The sequence below is a fragment of the Typopeltis vanoorti genome, chromosome 7 (genome assembly GCF_054136105.1).
Source record: "Typopeltis vanoorti isolate ZY-2024b chromosome 7, IOZ_Tvanoo_1.0, whole genome shotgun sequence".
NCBI lineage: Eukaryota > Metazoa > Arthropoda > Arachnida > Uropygi > Thelyphonidae > Typopeltis > Typopeltis vanoorti.
The window spans coordinates 78545824-78563849 of record NC_143555.1 but is presented as its reverse complement, the minus strand read 5'-3'; the positions used below and the strand labels follow the sequence as shown (position 1 = coordinate 78563849).

The window sequence follows — 18026 nt, the reverse complement described above, 5'->3', positions numbered from 1 at the left end:
TTATTTGGAAAATAAATTATGACTAATTTGTAAAAAAAACTGCTGGGTCAAGTTATAAATGTTAAAAAAAAAGTATGTTTTCAAAATTAAGAAGAAATTCTGCTTAAAGCAATAATCTTTAACCACATCGTTAATATGGATAAAATACTTCACTCCTCATGCACTTGGTATCCATGGTAACTTTGACGTGTATACACGTTATGGCCGGTTGAGTTTTAAATAAGGAAATTATAGGATTATTTTTATTGCTAATTTCAGAATATATTTCTTGATACTTCACAAAGTATATCTAATTTAATATTTATTCAGCAATATTATTCTTAATTTTTTTCAGGAAAAAGTGCAAAATGTAGGTGTCAGTGCCTTGAAACTTACCTTAGATTTTGATGAGACAGAGGTATTGATACAAAATAGTGTATATTTGTCTAACACATTAGAGGTAAGGGTTATGATGTTTCATCAGTCTATTTCAATATTTACTGGACTAGCTGTTATTCATAATCTTATTTTTATCTGGTTTTTATACAGCTGACCATGAAATTTACCTGAATGTATCATTGATATGAGAATCACAATATTTATTATTTTTTATTGTAATTTTCCCTTAAGTTTTAAAACAGACAACATTGTCAGATGAATAAAAGCATTATGATATTTGACCTTCATATTTTTCAATGGTAGCATATTGCTTATGGTCATCATTTGAAAAATGCTTATACAGGTGTTGGATTCATATATCTAAACAAAGAAATCACTAAAAACTCAGTTCATAGTGCCATTGATTCACAGTCATAAGGCTATGCTAGAAAATGTATTAAAATCGATGATGCAACATTTTCAAATAACAGCATGAACTTTATAATCTTTTGTAGATCAAAGCATTAAGTAATAGAATCAAAACCTCTCTAATAGTTTATTTTGTCATTTACACATGTCTTATGTATTACCTTATACATCATGTCAGATAATAGTTTGGTGAGGCATTTACTCTGTAAGAACAACTCATTTTACACAAATTATGGACTCTACAACCGTGTTATAAATAACTATTTTATAATTTCCTGACATTTCAACCTTCATATTAAGATCATCATCTGGATATATATACAGAGACAAGCAAAATTGCATTTCACATAGTATGCTGAAGAGACAATGATTTGATCAATGGTTTTTCTGCTGGCCTGACCTCTAGTGAAAATAAAATAAAATTACAATAAATAAATGAAATAAAATAAATTAACTACATCAAAGCTATATTCTATTTAAAACGACATTAGAGAAGCATTCTTTCATATAGATAGTTTTGTTACAGTAAAAATGATGTCCTAATTTAACATGACAATTGTTATATTAGATTTAGGATCCTGGATTACTGGTCCTATTTATAATTAACTCTTAGGGAGAAGGGTTAAGTGGGTAGAATATGTGCCTTCCATATGTATGGGATTTTTAAACCATCATTATTGTTAAGATTAGGATGGTTGATAAGAATCTCATAGGCCTCCTTAAATTTACGTTCATACCATGTTTTGGTGTCATGTAAACAACAGGTGCTTTTCCAGTCAATTCTATGTAAAGTGTTCAGGGCATTATCAGAAAGACCAACTTGACCATAGTTATTATATTTAAGGTGTCATTTTTGTTCCTTTTTTTCTGATAGGAATTGTGCATCCTGTTTCCCCTATATAGGGCAAATTACAGGAGCAATGAATACAGTATACTCCAGGGTGGGTCAGTGGAGGGAGTGGATCCTTGGATGAGTTGAGTAAGTTCTTTAATTTTGCAGGAGGTTTAAAGGTGGCTTTAAGGTTGTATTTTTGAAGTATTCTTTTTATTTTGTCTGTATCCCTTTAATGTATGGAATGGTTACAGTTTTCTTGTAGTCTTATTTATTATTTTTTTAAAGTGAGGTCTTGGAGCTTGTTCATTGGAGCAAATCTTCAAAGCCTTCTTTTTTTAGTGTATTAATGATCCCTAGTTTTTGTGTATATATTGGCCCGTACATGTCGATTTCTGGTGAATAGCGAAGGAAAGACTGCCAGAAGGAAGACGTGTGACAAGTGTATCTAGAAACGGAAGTGTGTTCTGCTTTTCAATCTCAGTTGTGAATCGTTTGCGTTCGCGTTGTTTGTTTAGGTGGCTGAGGAAAGTGTCTGGTGGCCATGGAGCCAGATAGCAAAAACATCGCCACTGTATTTAAGCCATACTTTGGGTTTAAAGGAGAATAATCTAGAGCATGTTGTTTTAAATGTTCTATGTAAAAGTTAGCGATGGGGGGGGTAATGGTGCGCCCATGGCTGTGCCTTCTTTTTATAGGTAGAAAGTGTTTTGCCATCAAAATAGCCAAAAAGTACTATATGCACAAAGAGCGTTGTGATATCGGGAGGGAATTTGTCCTGTAATAGAAGGATTGTGTCATTGATTGGAACATTTGACATCAAAAGTGACTAATAAATTGTGTTGGAAGTTTTTTCCACTTGGTAAGACTATAATAAATTTAGTTTAATCCTTTATCCAAGTGTAAGCAAACAAAGTTTGTGCCTGAGGTATCTTCAGGACTGAGGCAACTCATGGTAAAAAGGTGGACCAAGCTCTCATCACTCTTTGTCTTAGTATCTCCCATAATGCTATGCATTAAGGGAAGGGCCACTACCCAGACCGTTTTTGACCTTTATTGAGGTCTTGTCAGTGGGAGCCAGACCCAGAGGTGGTGATACTAAGGTGGAAGCAATAGAGAAGTCATGTTTACCTATGAGTTGCCAAAAAGTGTTTCACCTTATTGCATGTCTGCAAGGAGGTGTGCTTTGCATTATGGGAGATACTAAGACAAGGAATGATGAGAGCTTGGTCCACCTTTATCACGAGTTGCCTCAGTCCTGAAGATACTTCAGGCTCATTTGTTGTGTGTTTTTAATATAGGAGGGGGAAGTGACTTACCAACACCTTGAGTGTTGATGCTAGTTTCTTGGCTAATTGGGGGCTCTCTATACCTTTGACTCTTGGCTGGAGTAGTGTTTTTTTTTTTTTTTTTTTTTTTTTTGTGAATCTTTGGTAGACTGTAAATTCTTGGGGAATGTGCGTAGTGTAGAATTAACTTTTTAACAGTATCATTGTGCCACATGGTGACTGATTTAAGTAGCTCCTGCGTTTTCTTTTTTATTCGATTGGTAGGGTCATAGTTAACAAGTTGATAGGTGCTGTTGTCCAAGACTATTAGATTCATTTTTTTCAAATAAGTAGTTTGATTTAGAATGGCTGTGGCACTGACTTTATCAGCTCTAGTTGGTTAGCTACATGACTGTTTGCTGAAGGCAGTTGGTGGCTACTGTTGATCCTTGCTTCTGGTTGGTTGTTTTTATCACTGGCTTGTGGTTGGCTGTTTTCATTCACTGCAGAGGAATTCAAATATGTCCATTAGTTTTCCGAATGTTATCGTCTTTAAGTCAAAGAAATTTGGATATGAGTTTTGCTTTCTTTGTTTCCCGAATATGATTCACCGAGTTGTCCGTAATCCTCTCAAGGATATCCCAAATATCTGGGTTCAAACAACTTGAAAGTTCAGATTTTAAATTTCTCACCTGATTTTGAGCATAAGCTAAGTTCTTTCGAGTAGCCTGGATTGGGCTACACTAAAGGAAAGGGTAAGAACAACTCCTTTGTTTATCCCAAAACTAGTAACTACCATTGAACTAATGAATCTTTATTGTATTGCATTGTTTTGATTTTGGTCCTGGTGAAGAAATCACCTCACATTTTACTTGTTGAAAGAAGATGTGTTTTGCATTATGGGAGATACTGAGATAGGAACGATGTTAGCTTGGTCTTCCTTTGCTACGAGTTTCCAGGTGTTGTACTACCTTACCCCAGTCCTGATGATATTTTCAGGCACAAACTTTGTTTGCTCACATGTGGATAAAGGATTAAACTAAATGTATTATAGTCTAACCAAGTGAAAAATAAACTTTCGACATCTTTCTCTAAATGCAGAGTAATTTAATAAAAAGGTGGCACACCTTTTGGCAACTCCTATAGGTAAAGATGACCTTGCTATTGCTTCTGCTTGGTATCTCCACTTCTGGGCCTGGCTCCGACTGAAGAGACCTCAGTAAAGGTCGAAACTAGTTTGGGTAGTGGCCCTTCCTGTAATGCATAACATTATACATATCTGCAAGGAGATGTGTTTTGCATTATAGGAGATACTGAGATAGGAGTGATGTTAGCTTGGTCCTACGTTTGCTACGAGTTGACCATGTTGTACTACCTTACCCCAGTCCTGAAGATATTTTCAAGTGCAAACTTTGTTTGCTCACACTTGGATAAAGGATTAAACTAAATTTATTATAGTCTAACCAAGTGAAAAATAAACTTTCAATATACTATAGTGTTTGCAAAGCAGTTGTACAGTACTCCCTCCCTCCATAAAAAAAAAAAAAAGTTCAAAATCTCATTGTTGCTACGAAGGGTAACTGTGCTTACAAAATTCATTGAGGACTGACCAAAATCATTATACTTTTCAGTATTCTTTGGTTTTTATTTTCTTGGAAATAGCATGTGACATGTAGGAGCATCACAGCACAACTAGTATTTTTTATTTTTTTTATATTTCTATGTAAATTCCATTCACAAAAGGTTGCCTGTAGTATATTAAGTATATTTAGTCCTCTGCTAAGGAAGGTGGTAATTCATAAGTTAGTGAAACTTACTCATGAAATAAAGACATTTACAAACATCATCTGTTTCCACAGTGAGATTCAAATCCATAGTTTGTTGATTGGGGAGCAGACTACCTCCTGTGTCAACCAAACTTTAAATTAAGATTAGATCTTCCTTCTTGAGAGCAAAAATGTGACAAACTAAACTCCATTACAGTTTTTCATTTTCATATATGTATTCTCATTATCATGAAATTACATAATAAATTTCATACCTGTATGGCTGATATATGTTACACATTTATACTGTGCAAAACAATTAGGGGATATTTTGGGTTTTTCTTGTAAATTATAAAGTTATAAAAATAATTTACAAATGTAACACATTTATTTTAAAATATTGTTAATATGCAAAGTGTAGAACACGCAACTGCATACAAAATCATGTTAAGCCTTGTCGAAACATATCTTAGCCATACTAGCATGTGGGGTGGGGTGGGGGGGAGTATAAAAGCGTGGCTTGTTGCGCTCACTTCTGCAGTGCATAATTAACACTTCACTTCTAAACTTGTGTCACCTACCATCCATTATTTTGTTAAAAATGGCAGAGCAACATGATATCCCAGAAACCATGGCTTGGAGAGCCATTGGTCGATTAGAAGCTGGACAAACGCAGCAAGTTGTTTCGCAACTTTGGAATCGCTTTCTGGAGATGGGAAATGTTCGAAATTGTCTTCATGCCATAGGCTTATATGCTCGAAGACTAATGGTTTGCATTTCACTTACTGCAAATCACAAAAGAGCCGGAAGAATTTGGCCACAGGAACACCGCAATTGGACAAATGAGGATTGGGCTTGTGTACTCTTTTTAGTGACGAGTCCAGGTTCAGTCTGCAACCAGATACCCGATATTTCTTGATATGGTGTGAAAGTGGAACGAGAAATAATTCACAGTTTGTTCTTGAAAGACCCCAACATAAAGGTGGAAGTTTGATGGTATGGGATGGAATAAGTATAGGTGGCCATACTGATCTCTATTTTATCAGAAAAGGTTCCTTAAAGCCCAAAGGTATCATGATGAGATTTTTGGAACCTATAGTTCATCCATATGCTGCTGCAATTGGCCAAGAATTCATTTTTATGGATGACAATGCTCATCCACACGGTGCAAATTTGGTACAAGAGTGGTTTGAGGTATGGAACGAATACCTATCTGTTCGCCGGATTGTAATCCAATCAAACATGCCTGGGATGCTTTAGATAGGCACATATCTCTGCTCGACTGGTGCCACGATGATCACTTCAAGAGCTCGAAATTGTTCTCACAGAAGAGTGGAGAAATATCCCCACAAGAACTGTTTGATTATCTTCTCTGGTCCATGCAATCAAGATGTACCACTGTTTTGGCTGTTAATGGAGTTCATATGCCCTATTAAAAATTAGCATAAGCGTTTTTTGGCCATTCTTGTTAAAATTATTTCATGCTAAAATGTATAATTTGTTAAATTTGTAATAAATATCGATTATTTAAACAATATCTCATTAATTACACCCTATCCATAAATAAGAAATATTTATTCATGTATAAAGTACCCAATAGTTATAATTATTTGCAGAAATTTATAATTATCCGACAGAAACTAAAATATCCCTAATTGTTTTGAGCAGTGTATATGCTCTTTGATAAGGAGCATCAACATGTGAAGTAAACAGTCGTAGTATTGGCAGAATGTATGGAAGGGTGATGTCAATACAGTAGTAAAACATCCTTCTTCCACTCATTTTTTATGAAAAATTCAGTAGAGTCTAATTTTCAGGCAGAATAAAGAGATTTTACTAAATGTGGAAAACTTAGTTACTCTTAGATCGCAACTATTATTCTAAACTTAGATATCTTTTTTTGTCTTTCATAGCTGTGGAGTTGTATGGCTTTTAATTATCTTGTGTAGGAACAGTTTCTTATAGTGAATAATTTACTATAGTAAATTACTTTTGGTATAACATTGTTGTCTCTATTGGACTTTGGTTAAGACTTTTCAGTAGTTTGTTATAGTGAGTGAATTTTTTAAAGCTGTGTTTGCTATAGTGAGAGTTGAATGTAAAAGGTTTGAGACCTTCGAGAGAGAGAGAGAGAGAGAGAGAGAGAGTAACTTTTGCATGCATGTGTGTGCAGTTTTAATTCATCATCATCATCAAATTCCTGCCATGTACCCTCAAGGGGTGTACAGGATATGATAGTACTACATGAAAAAATTACATCATTACTAACTTCCTATCTACAATTTTCCTCCAAATCAGTCTGTTACTTGTCAAGACTCCAACATTATCAGATCTTATATTTCTATCTTCTAAGACACTTTGTACTGTATCAATCCACCTATACCTCTGGGTCGTTTTCCTGCCAACCTGGCAGAGAACACTTGTTTTCCTAATCTTTCCTCTCCCATTCTATTTAAGTGACCATACCACCTGAGATTAGCTCTGCTAACGCATTCCTGGATGCTGACAATGTCAAGTTCTTTCCTAATATCCTCATTTTTAATATGATATTGCCATTGATGCCGTCTGTTCACGCCTCTGATCTTTCTCAGAACTCTCATATCTGCAGTCTCTAGTCTTTGGTCAAGTGTTTTACTTCTGACCCAGCTCTCAGATCCATAAGTTAAAACTGGTTTGAACACTGTTTTGTATACAGCTAATTTAGTGTTCTGACTAATTTCTCTCTTATTCCATATGAATTTATTCAATTGACTTCCCACCATACCAGCTTTGCTGATTCTGTTGTCTATTTCTATATTGAATTTACCATCTTCACTAAAAATCGTGCCTAAGTAGTTGAAATATTTTACTTGTTCCACAGGTTCTCCATTCACAACACAGTACATTTGCAATGATTCTGCCTATTTTCATTGTCTTTGTCTTTTTATTGCTGACCTTCATACCATATCCATTACAACAGTTATTCAATTTAGTCAGAGAATCTTGCAGACGTGTAGTGGATTTATTTAGAAGTATAACATTATCTGCATAAAGCAAAGAGCTGACATTAACATCTCCAATTTTGATATCATGTTTAATACCACTTTCCTTCATAATGTGATCCATATAGATAATGAATAACAGAGGGGATAATGTACATCCTTGTCTCACACCAGATTTAACATTAAACCATCTTCCTGTACTTCCTTCAATTCTAACTGCTGACTTACAATTCAAATAAAGACTAAGTATTGCTTGATATAAAGCCCCATTGACACCATATAACTGTAGCGTATTGAATAGCTTCTCTCTTGGCACCTTGTCATATGCCTTTTCCAAATCGACAAAACTTAAATACAGATCTTTGTTATATTCCCATGCTTTCTCGACTATTTGTCGTAAAGTGAAGATCTGATCCTGACAGCCTCTATTTGGCCTGAATCCAGCTTGTTCTTCACCCAGTTTTTCTTCCACAATTCTTCTCAATCATTTCTCAAGTATACTTGCATAGATCTTGCCAGGAACACTTAGTAGGGAAATACCTCTGTAATTCTCACATTCAGTTTTATTTCCCTTTTTATATATGGGTACTATGAGAGCTCTACTCCAATCATCAGGAATTCGTCCCTCTGTCCAGGCTTTCTGAACTATGCAGTGCAGCCACTGTAAGACTTTTATACCACCATACTTCAGCATTTCTGGTCTAATATCATCTACTCCTGCTGCCTTTCCACATTTTAAGCCTTTGATGGCTTTTTCTACTTCAAGTACGGATATGTATTCCTGACTGCATGCCTGGTCAGTGTTTTTTACCACTGTGCTGTCATCACTGCTTGTTTCATTTAGCAGTTTTTCAAAGTAATTACTCCATACTTCAAGGATATCTTTTTCTTCCATTTTCATGTCACCTTTATCATCTCTAACTCCTTTTACAGCATTCTTTCCTCCATTTCAGAGCTTCTTCAACAACCTCCAGAATATTTTGCCACCTTCTTGATATTTATTTTCTATATTCTTGCCAAAGTCCTCCCATGACTTTTGTTTAGCTAGTTTTACACAGTGTTTAACATTTTTGCATTTGTCTCTGTATTCTCTAAGAGCATAAGCTGACTTATTTTCCAGGAACTTTTGATATGCTTTCTTCTTTTCCTTCGCTGCCTCTTTAACTTCCTGTGTCCACCATGGAGTTCTAATTTTTCTATCCTTGCAGACAACCTCACCACATGCCTCTCTAGCTGAGTCAATCAGGGCTTTCTCCAAGGCTTGCCACTGAATCTCCAAGGTTTGATTCCTGTTCTCAAACTCTTTCATTTTTTCTTCAATAATCTTTGTGTATTTTAGTCTACAGTTCACATCTGAGAGCTGCTCAAACTTTATTCGCTTTAAAACTTTCTTACATGTTATTCTTTTCGATATGAAATTCAATTTTATCCTGCTCAAGACTAAATAGTGATCACTTCCAATTTCAAATCCTCTGTACACTCTGGTGTCCTGCACCAGGGAGAAAACATCACTATCAACAATAACTTATTCCTCGCCTCTTCTCTCCATGTGAATTTGTGCACATTTTTATGTTGGAACATGGTGTTAGTAATAACCAGTCTATGTCCTGAGCAGAAATCCAACAGATATTTGCCATTATTATTAGCTTTGCTCTTTTCTCCAAATTTTCCCAAAATATTTTTGTATGTCTCAAAATCATTTCCTACTCTGCTATTTAGATCCCCAACAAGGACCAACTTTTCATTTTTCATTGTGTCAGTTGCTTTTTCTAAAGCCTCAAAAAATTCCTCCACTTCTACCTTAGTAGAACCTTCTGTGGGACCATAAGCACAAATAAGTCTCATTGTCCAGTTCTCCAGTCTCATATTTGCCCACATTACTCTACTTGAGACTGCCTGCCATTCAAGAAGATTAGCCTCGTATTTTGTGTTGAATACTATCGCTACTCCTTCTTTTCCTTGATTGTCATTTCCTGAATATAACATTTTGTATTTATTGCTCAGAAAGATCTCACCAGTTTTTGTCTTTTTTGTTTCAGTCACCCTTATTATGTCAATCTGGTACTTATCTAATTCCTCTGCTAGCTCCATTTCTTTGCCATTCTGGCTTCTTATGTTGATAGTACCAATCTTTAACTCTGGTGATGTTGAGTTGGGGTGTGTTTTCAGATTTGTTCCAGTAGCTGACTTTTCGCTGTTCGTTCTGGTTCCCTGGAAAAAACAACGGGGGCCTTATCTAACCGGGTGATGCCCCAGCCGGCATGAAATTTTGTCATGTTGTACCATCATTTTTTATTTTTTTATTTTGGTTTAACCAATAAGAATACAATTTGGTCAGCTAAATCCCAAATTGCCAGCCCACCCTCGTTCGTTCAGTATCAAAGTAGATACCCAACAGGGTGCACCACGAGAAGGTGAGGATTGGACATTAGGTCAGAAGCCCTGGTCGGTTCTCCGCATTCCTTTAAATGCTGTGTGGAGGTCTCCTCTCAGTTATACAGCTTTGACCCTTAAGCATCCCCACAGTTTTAATTTCATGTTAATAATCATGTTTTATTAGTATTATCAATACAGTAATCTACCGTTTATCCTACCCTGCAATTATTAGAATGATGAGTTCTGATAATTGAAGGGTTACAGTGGAGTTGAATTGAATTCTTTGAACTGACTGCAGGTTTGTTTTGATTTCTTCTCAAAATAAATAGCTCTAAAGATAATACAGCTTGTAGATGTAAAACATTGGATGCCTTTTATCAATGTTTAGAACTTTATTGCTATAAATACTTACAAGGAAATGTGATTTTAAACTGTGAAGGATCATTTAAAATCATCATGTTAGATTTAAGAAGTTTACAGTTTTCTCAATGCTGAAATGAATTACATCGTAGGAGACTATTTTGCATAAAATTTTTTTGTACAGCAGAATTTTGCATTATATCAAGACTGAGCATGTCTAAAATGAATTCGGGCATTTAAAGAATGTTTGAATTTATTCGGCATATTCAGGGTATGAATATTTAGAATAAGGGATCAGCTTAAGTCATGTGCATGTGAGATGATTGTACTTGCCATTCACAATTATAACTAGTGAAGACACTTTTTTTTTTCCAGCACCATCTTATGTGGCTAACTGCTAATTTTGTTAGAAACATGTCAGGTTGTTGATGATGGCCCACACAGAGGTGTGGGCCATCATCAAGTTTTTCATGTTGCAAGAAAAGTGCACAACTGAATCTCAGTTGTGCACTTTTTCTTTTGTGTGAGACTTTAGGGAACTATGCCCCAGCATATCCAGCAGACTCTGGAGTTATCTGGGGAATGAGTTGGGATCATTATCCATCTAGGAAGTCATTTAACCTCTTGTTCTTTTTTTAATCACTAAAAAAAAAAAAGTTGACAATTTGTCCATCCTTAAGTTATATTTGCAACTGGTATATGAAGCTCTTCATTTGATTAAACCCATGTTATATTCAGTGTAAATTGTATGTGTGATTACAAAGAGAACTTATTAGTAACACCATTATTGTCATGGTTATGAACATAGCCTGCTTATTAATTATGGTATGAATTTTAGGATAAAATTACCCCCAAATCTTGATCATTAATTAGGATTTTATATGTATAAACTGTTGCTGTCAAATTTAATTACTTTTATAGTTAAAATAATGTTATCAGTTTTTTTCATGGGTGAAAAATTGTTATTTTAAATCTTTTAACTCTCTAACAAATATCCCATTGTTCAAAATAACAATAATAGTATTGCACATTATGGAAGGGAAAGAGATTCTCTATGATGTCTCTGTAATATTGATTATCAAGTTGGTGTCTATACTTTTTGCTGTTTCTAAATTAAGTGTCAGGAAGACCTTCCATGGTGATCACACATGAAAACATCGATGCAGTGCATGTCATGATCCTTGATGATAGATGAATACCAGCCAAAAAATTGCAAGACATTGGCACAGTAAGAGCAATGTTAGTCTCAGTTCGGTTACTGTTGGAAAATCAAACTACATCTTAATTAGGAAGTCAGTTCATTTTATGTGGATGATTATTATCATATTTTGATGAAAAGGGTATGTCTTCCTGTTATTCCTGCCTCTTAAATCTCTCTTGGCACACATATACTACAAATATTGCATCCTCTACATCCAGAAAATTAGATTTTCTCTTTTGCTTGAGACATTACTTCAACTCCAAACAGCTCCTAACTTATACAAATCACAAATCCACCTGACTTCAGTGGTCATTACATCTGGGGTAATGCCCTAAGAGCTCATTAAAAATACTGGACTCTATTGAGAAAAGTTCTGATTACCACCTAGAACAAAAATGATATTAAAGCAGCTGATATAACCACAAGAAAGAACATATCTTAAAAACTTTTAACCCCTGTTACGTCGTTGCTTTTTCTTATAATCTTCTTTCGTTATAAATTTGCCTCTCTACAATAACTACAAGACTCTTCCAAGAATTTTCTGACTTTAATATCTATATCACTTCTTATGTACTCACTCTATAAGGAAGGCAAAGTCTATATCTCTGGCTGATTCCTAGATTAGTCATGTGTTTACCCTAACTATTAAAGGTTATTCCTTTATTTAGAATGAATCCTTTAAATTTCTGTCTGGGGCTATCTCCTTTTCAGATATTGACAAATTTATTTTTTTATGCTGCGCCAGCCAATATCTTAGGATAGAGGGGGGGACTCTTATTCAGGGAGACCTCTCTTCCTTCCCAGATTTTGATGCACAGTGGTGAATAAATTTAGTACTTAAACTCATTATCTAAACACTCTACTGTGGCTATGTAATTCTAGTTCACAGCCATAACCTTTATAACAACATAATATACTTCTAATTAATATTCTGTCTACTATGTTAGTCTCTCACATTAAACTTGTTACAATTCATTTATAACCCTTCTCAGACAAATTAACTAGTTGAGATAGGCCACAGCCAATTATGGTAATCACCTAAAAGTTCTCTATTAAAATGTCCACACTCAACAATTACATAACAGTTTTTCCTTTCTTTACTCTAACTGGGTAACATATAACAAAATTCTGTACATTACCATCTCTTCAAGGTTACCAGGTTCATCCATTCTGTTCACAGCTTTGTCTAATACAGCTCGAATCCTTCCTTTAGCTTTTGCCCACGTGGTCACTTATGGCGGTCGCATGATCTGGCCTTTCTGAACGGCTGGCGATATGCCCGCTCCGATCTCGCACCGTTGCCGCTTGTTCTCATCAGCATTGCTGGATCTTTGGTCACGGTCAGCTATTCTGCTCTGAAGAGATAGCTAGCCAGGACTCTGGAACTATGGGTACCGACACATAACATCCAAGGGCGATCCGGAATCCATCAGGAGGCGAGAGAGACCCAACATCCAAGAAATCAGGAACGCAGCGAAAAAAGCCTTGAGAAAGGGGAGCAAACCTCCCTTTTATTGTGCACCCTTGGCGCCCTCTCTCTGCCACATTCTTCCTCATGGCACTTATCCTCTCGCCTAGCGTCTTTTGGGAAAAGCGAACGAGCATCGCTTTCCTTGTAAATGCCTTTGCCTCAACGCTTACATGTAACTGGATGGCTCTGACGCGACCTTTGGACTATTGTTTACATCTTATCATGCCACTCACATTACATAGAATATTCTCTTTTAACTACATTTTTTGCAGTGTTTCATCAAATTGTAATAACTTGTTCTTTTTCTTTTATGATATATAAGAAGACATGTCAGAGGTTTTGAAGAAATTCGAGACACAGAGGTGTGGGTCATCATCAAGTTTTTCATGCTGCAAGACAGTGCACAACTGAGATTCACCAAATTTTGTGTGAAACTTTAGGGAACTGTTCCCCAGCATATCCAACAGTTGCCACCCATCTGGCAACTGTTGGATATGCTGGGGAACAGTTCCCTAAAGTTTCACACAAAATTTGGTGAATCTCAGTTGTGCACTGTCTTGCAGCATGAAAAACTTGATGATGACCCACACCTCTGTGTTGGATAGGCTATGTCTCACTCTACTGAAATATGTGGCTAAATTTAAAACTGGGCATCCTGAGAAAGCAGATGCCCACAGATCGGGAAGACCTTCCATGGCAATCATACCTGAAAACATTGATGCTTGATGATATCCAGATACCAGCCAAAAAACATTGCAGACTCTGGGGATATCTAGAGAATGAGTTTGGATCATTATCCACCTACATGCAGAAGCTCTCAGTGAAGTGGTCCCAAAATGTTTGAATGCCCAACAAAATAGAGAATATCTGCTGTCATCTGAAGGGTTTTTTGGGTCATTTTGAGAAATCAGTTGCAAATTTTTTGCCTTGTATTGTGACTGTTTATGAAACATGGCTTCATCACTATGACCCAGAGACCAAACAACAGTCAATGGAGTGGAGACTGTTGTTTGGTCTCTGAGTCATAGTGATGAAGCCATGTTTCATAAACAGTCACAATACAAGGCAAAAAATTTGCAATTTTGCAATATATGGATGGTGTAATCCTTACCAATTACCTCAAAAAGGGTGAAACTGTTACAGCAGCAGTTTATTCAACAACTCTGAAAGAATTGAAGGAGGTACTGAAGGAAAAACGCTGCAGGAAACTGAGCAGAGGTGTGTTGCTTTTGCTGCACAACACACCTGCTTGCTCTGCTCATGAAACCTAACAGACAATATACAACTTGAGCTTTCAATGTCTGCCTCATCCACCTTATTCACTAGACCTGGCGCCATCTGACTATTTTCTGTTCCCAAATTTAAAATAACACTTGAAAGGAACAAAATTTACCACAGATGATGAAGTCATATCTGCAGCTAAGGACTGGTATGCAACGAGTGAAAAGCTTTTTTCTCTGAGGATTGCAAATGATGCAGCAGCATTGTAACAAGTGTATAACATTTCATGGGGAATATATAGAACAATGTGTAAGTTACATGGTTCTACTACAGTTCCTACATGGTGATTATCACAACTTTTCACCACTTCCACATAAATTGATTGATGATACCCCCCCCCCCTCAGCAATACTCTATTCATTTTTACACCAGTGCAGTTTTTGAATATTTCTTTGGCCACTGTTCATCAGAATTGACATCAATAATTTTCCCACCCTCTGTTAAATCCATCCAGAAGTGTGCAGCAGGCAATCAACACCTTCTCACAGTTAAATTCCAAACCTACAGAAAAAACCTCTCCTTTTCGTCATTCATCTTTTTCACTACTGCCCTCTGGAGCAGTCTCCCACCCTATGTGTTTCTCAAGAAACATAATCCATAGCTTTTCAAGTTAAATATAAACAAATTCCTTATTGCTCATGCACAGTACTAAACATACTGTAGGTTGATCAATCTCTCATAAATGGGTTCTCATTTATATATATATATATATATATATATATATATCAATACCACACAAGGTGTACAACCTGTAGCACATCTGTGCAGTGTGTGTGACAACCACTTCAGTGGAACAGTGCCCTTAGCATAAGAGCATAAGGTTGAAAAGTGAGCAGAGTGAATCTATGAGAGAGAGAGAGAGATGGGGTGGGGCATTATTTAACTAGATAGTTCTTCAGGATATTATCAACATTCTTACAAAGTTTTTTTATGCACCAACTCACATGTGAGAAGTATTTCTTGAGTGGAAAAGTACAAATGGATGTTTAGAGACTGGGGAAGTCATAGTTGTGATGAGCTGTAAGTCAACACATGAAAAGAGAGAGCAAGGGAGATCTGATCTTATATAAAGTAAAATGGGATTGTGTTTGAGTAGCATTGAATTTGAAGATTTTTCTCACTCTACTGAAATATAGTAAGGAGATTAGTGTTTGAGGCATTGATTATAAAAGCTCTTCTGGCTTGAGATATTTGAGCACTGCGAGGATTGCCAAATGAAAAGAGGAATGTGGTGTACTATCATTGATAAAAGTATGGATAAGATTTGAGGTTAGTGATAGAATGTCATTTATGAGTAGAAGAAAGGGTGTCGTCAAAAGTACAGGATTAGCAGCAGTTAGCATTGATGGAGAAATCTGAACAAAGGTAATCATCCAATGATAATTAGATGCAAAGAGTAGGTGGTAGCCTTAAAATTGTAATTTTGTAAGTATGCATTTGTGCTGAACCTGATTAAATGGCTTGGAAATGTCTAAAGACAAACTCATATCTGTGGTCTCTAATCTTTGATCAACTGTTTTATTTCTAAACTTGCTCTCAGATCCATAAGTTAAAATTGGTTTGAACACTGTCTTGCATACAGCTAGTTTAGTTTTTTGACTAATTTATCTCTTATTCCATATAGATTTATTCATTTGACTTACCACCATATCTTTTATATATTTCTGTATTTAATTTGCCATCTTCAGTAAAAATTGTACATAAATAGCTGTTACCTGCTTGGGTAACTGGGTAACAGCTTTGTTTGTTTGGACAATTCCTTGTTCTCCCCCCCCCCCCCCCCCAAAAAAAAAAGCAAAGTAGAAAAACAACAAATCCTTTTTTTTTTTTTTTTTTTTTTTTTTTTTTTTTTTTTTTTTTTCCCAAATTATACTGTATAATACAACAGGTTGTTCAAAAAAGAAGAAATGAAAGCTGTCTTACTTAAATGCTGTTCAGCTGTTGTTGAAATAACTACCACCCAATTGCTCTGACCAGCTGCTTGTGCAAAATTCTGAAACAAATGGTTAACTCTCATCTTTTATGGTTTCTGGGAAGAAACAACCTTTTTTTTTTTTTTTTTTAATTAATGGAAAAAAGCATGTGACACAAGGTTTCATTTTAAGTGTTACACTTTTTGCAGTCAAGATCAACTGGATAACAGAGCAACTTCCTCCAACAGTAATATCCTCTATGTGAACTATTTCACCATCTTGTCATTCATGTAATATGAACATAGAAAGACAACTGCAGCAAGCCATTGATCATTTTTGAAAATGGGTGCTTGCAAATGAGTTTTCACAGCAAAAGACAGTTTGTGTGCACTTTCACCATAGACATCTTAATCCCAACCGAGAACTCAGACTAGGACAATTATTAAGCTCAGTTGCACCAGAAGCTGAGTTCTTGGGACTCATATTTGACAGCAATCTCAGTTTCCTCCCTCACCTACATTAGTTACAAGACAAGTGCCTTAAAGCAATAAATATTCTGTGTACCCTTCCACCCTTTAGAGTGCTGGCAGATGTTCTTTCTTTGCTTGTACAGGACATTGATTACATCAAAACTTGACAATGAGTCCCAAGTGTATGCTTCTGCCAGGGACAGTATCCTGCAATGGCTAGACCCCTGTTAATTTCGTAAGCCTGAAATCAAATTTATACTCTAGCCCGTACAGGGTTCAAACAAAATTCAATCACCCTTCCTATTGAAGGGTGATTGACATGCCTTTGTGTGGGTTTTGTGACACCAGACTATCCATCATCCATAATTTAATCGACTGCCCTCATTTTGCTAATGAGCGCAGTCATTATTTTAGCCACTTTTGCAATCTGTCTGAGCCATGTACACTCAGACAGATTTTACCAGACTTATCAACTATCACCCTCATTTTTTTTTAATTTTTACAGAGTATTAATCTTCATTATCTCATATAATTTATATACTTATTAGTTTAACTTATCGTAAATATGCTTTAAACCTGGTCTTTTATGTACATTTTATTAATTTTAGTACTATATTTTATAGTTTTTATATCTGTTTTATACTAATCTTTTACATTTGTTTTTTACTAATTTTTATTTGTTTATGATGTTTTACTTATTTATTACATATTATACTCTTAAGAAATGTTTCATTTATGATTATTTTTATTTTTATATAAACAAGTTTTTAGACGTGTGTGTGTGTGTGTTTGTTTATTACATGTATTCTAGCACAGCATGACCATGGATGTCCTTGAGCCATTTAATCCAAAAACAAAAACTAACAAATGTCTTGGCATGTTCTCAGATGTCCAAAATTTATAGATAGATAGATCTTTGTTATATTCCTAAGATTCACTTTACAACAAATAGTTGTAAAGTGAAAATCTGATCTTGGTAACCTCTATTTTGCCTGAACTTTGTTTGTTCTTAGGTTCTTCTTGATTATGCTTCACTAAATAGTAAAGAAATTCCTCTGTAATTCTCACATTTAGTTTTATTTCCCATTTTATAGATATGAACCCTAATCTGCTCATTTATAATTCAAACTTCTGACCATGCCTTGAAAATTATACAATGCAGCCACTGTAAAACTTCCATACCTCCACAGTTGAGCATTTCTGATTGAACATCATCTACTCCAGCTATCTTTTCATATTTTCAGGTTATTTCCTGAAGTATTGATATGTACTCCTGGTTGTATTTCTCATAAATATTTCTATGTCTGTTCAGTCACTGCTT

General features: G+C 35.6%; 1 protein-coding gene across 2 annotated transcripts in view; it reads left to right on the top strand.

Annotated features, from left to right (window-relative positions):
* LeuRS (Leucyl-tRNA synthetase) overlaps positions 1 to 18026 on the top strand; it is a 388197-nt gene that overhangs the window by 332456 nt on the left and 37715 nt on the right. For both annotated transcript variants that reach the window (XM_090395982.1, XM_090395980.1), the window contains one exon: positions 335 to 439. In XM_090395982.1, coding sequence (XP_090252108.1) covers positions 335 to 439 — 105 coding nt within the window. The remainder of the gene's footprint in view (positions 1 to 334; positions 440 to 18026) is intronic.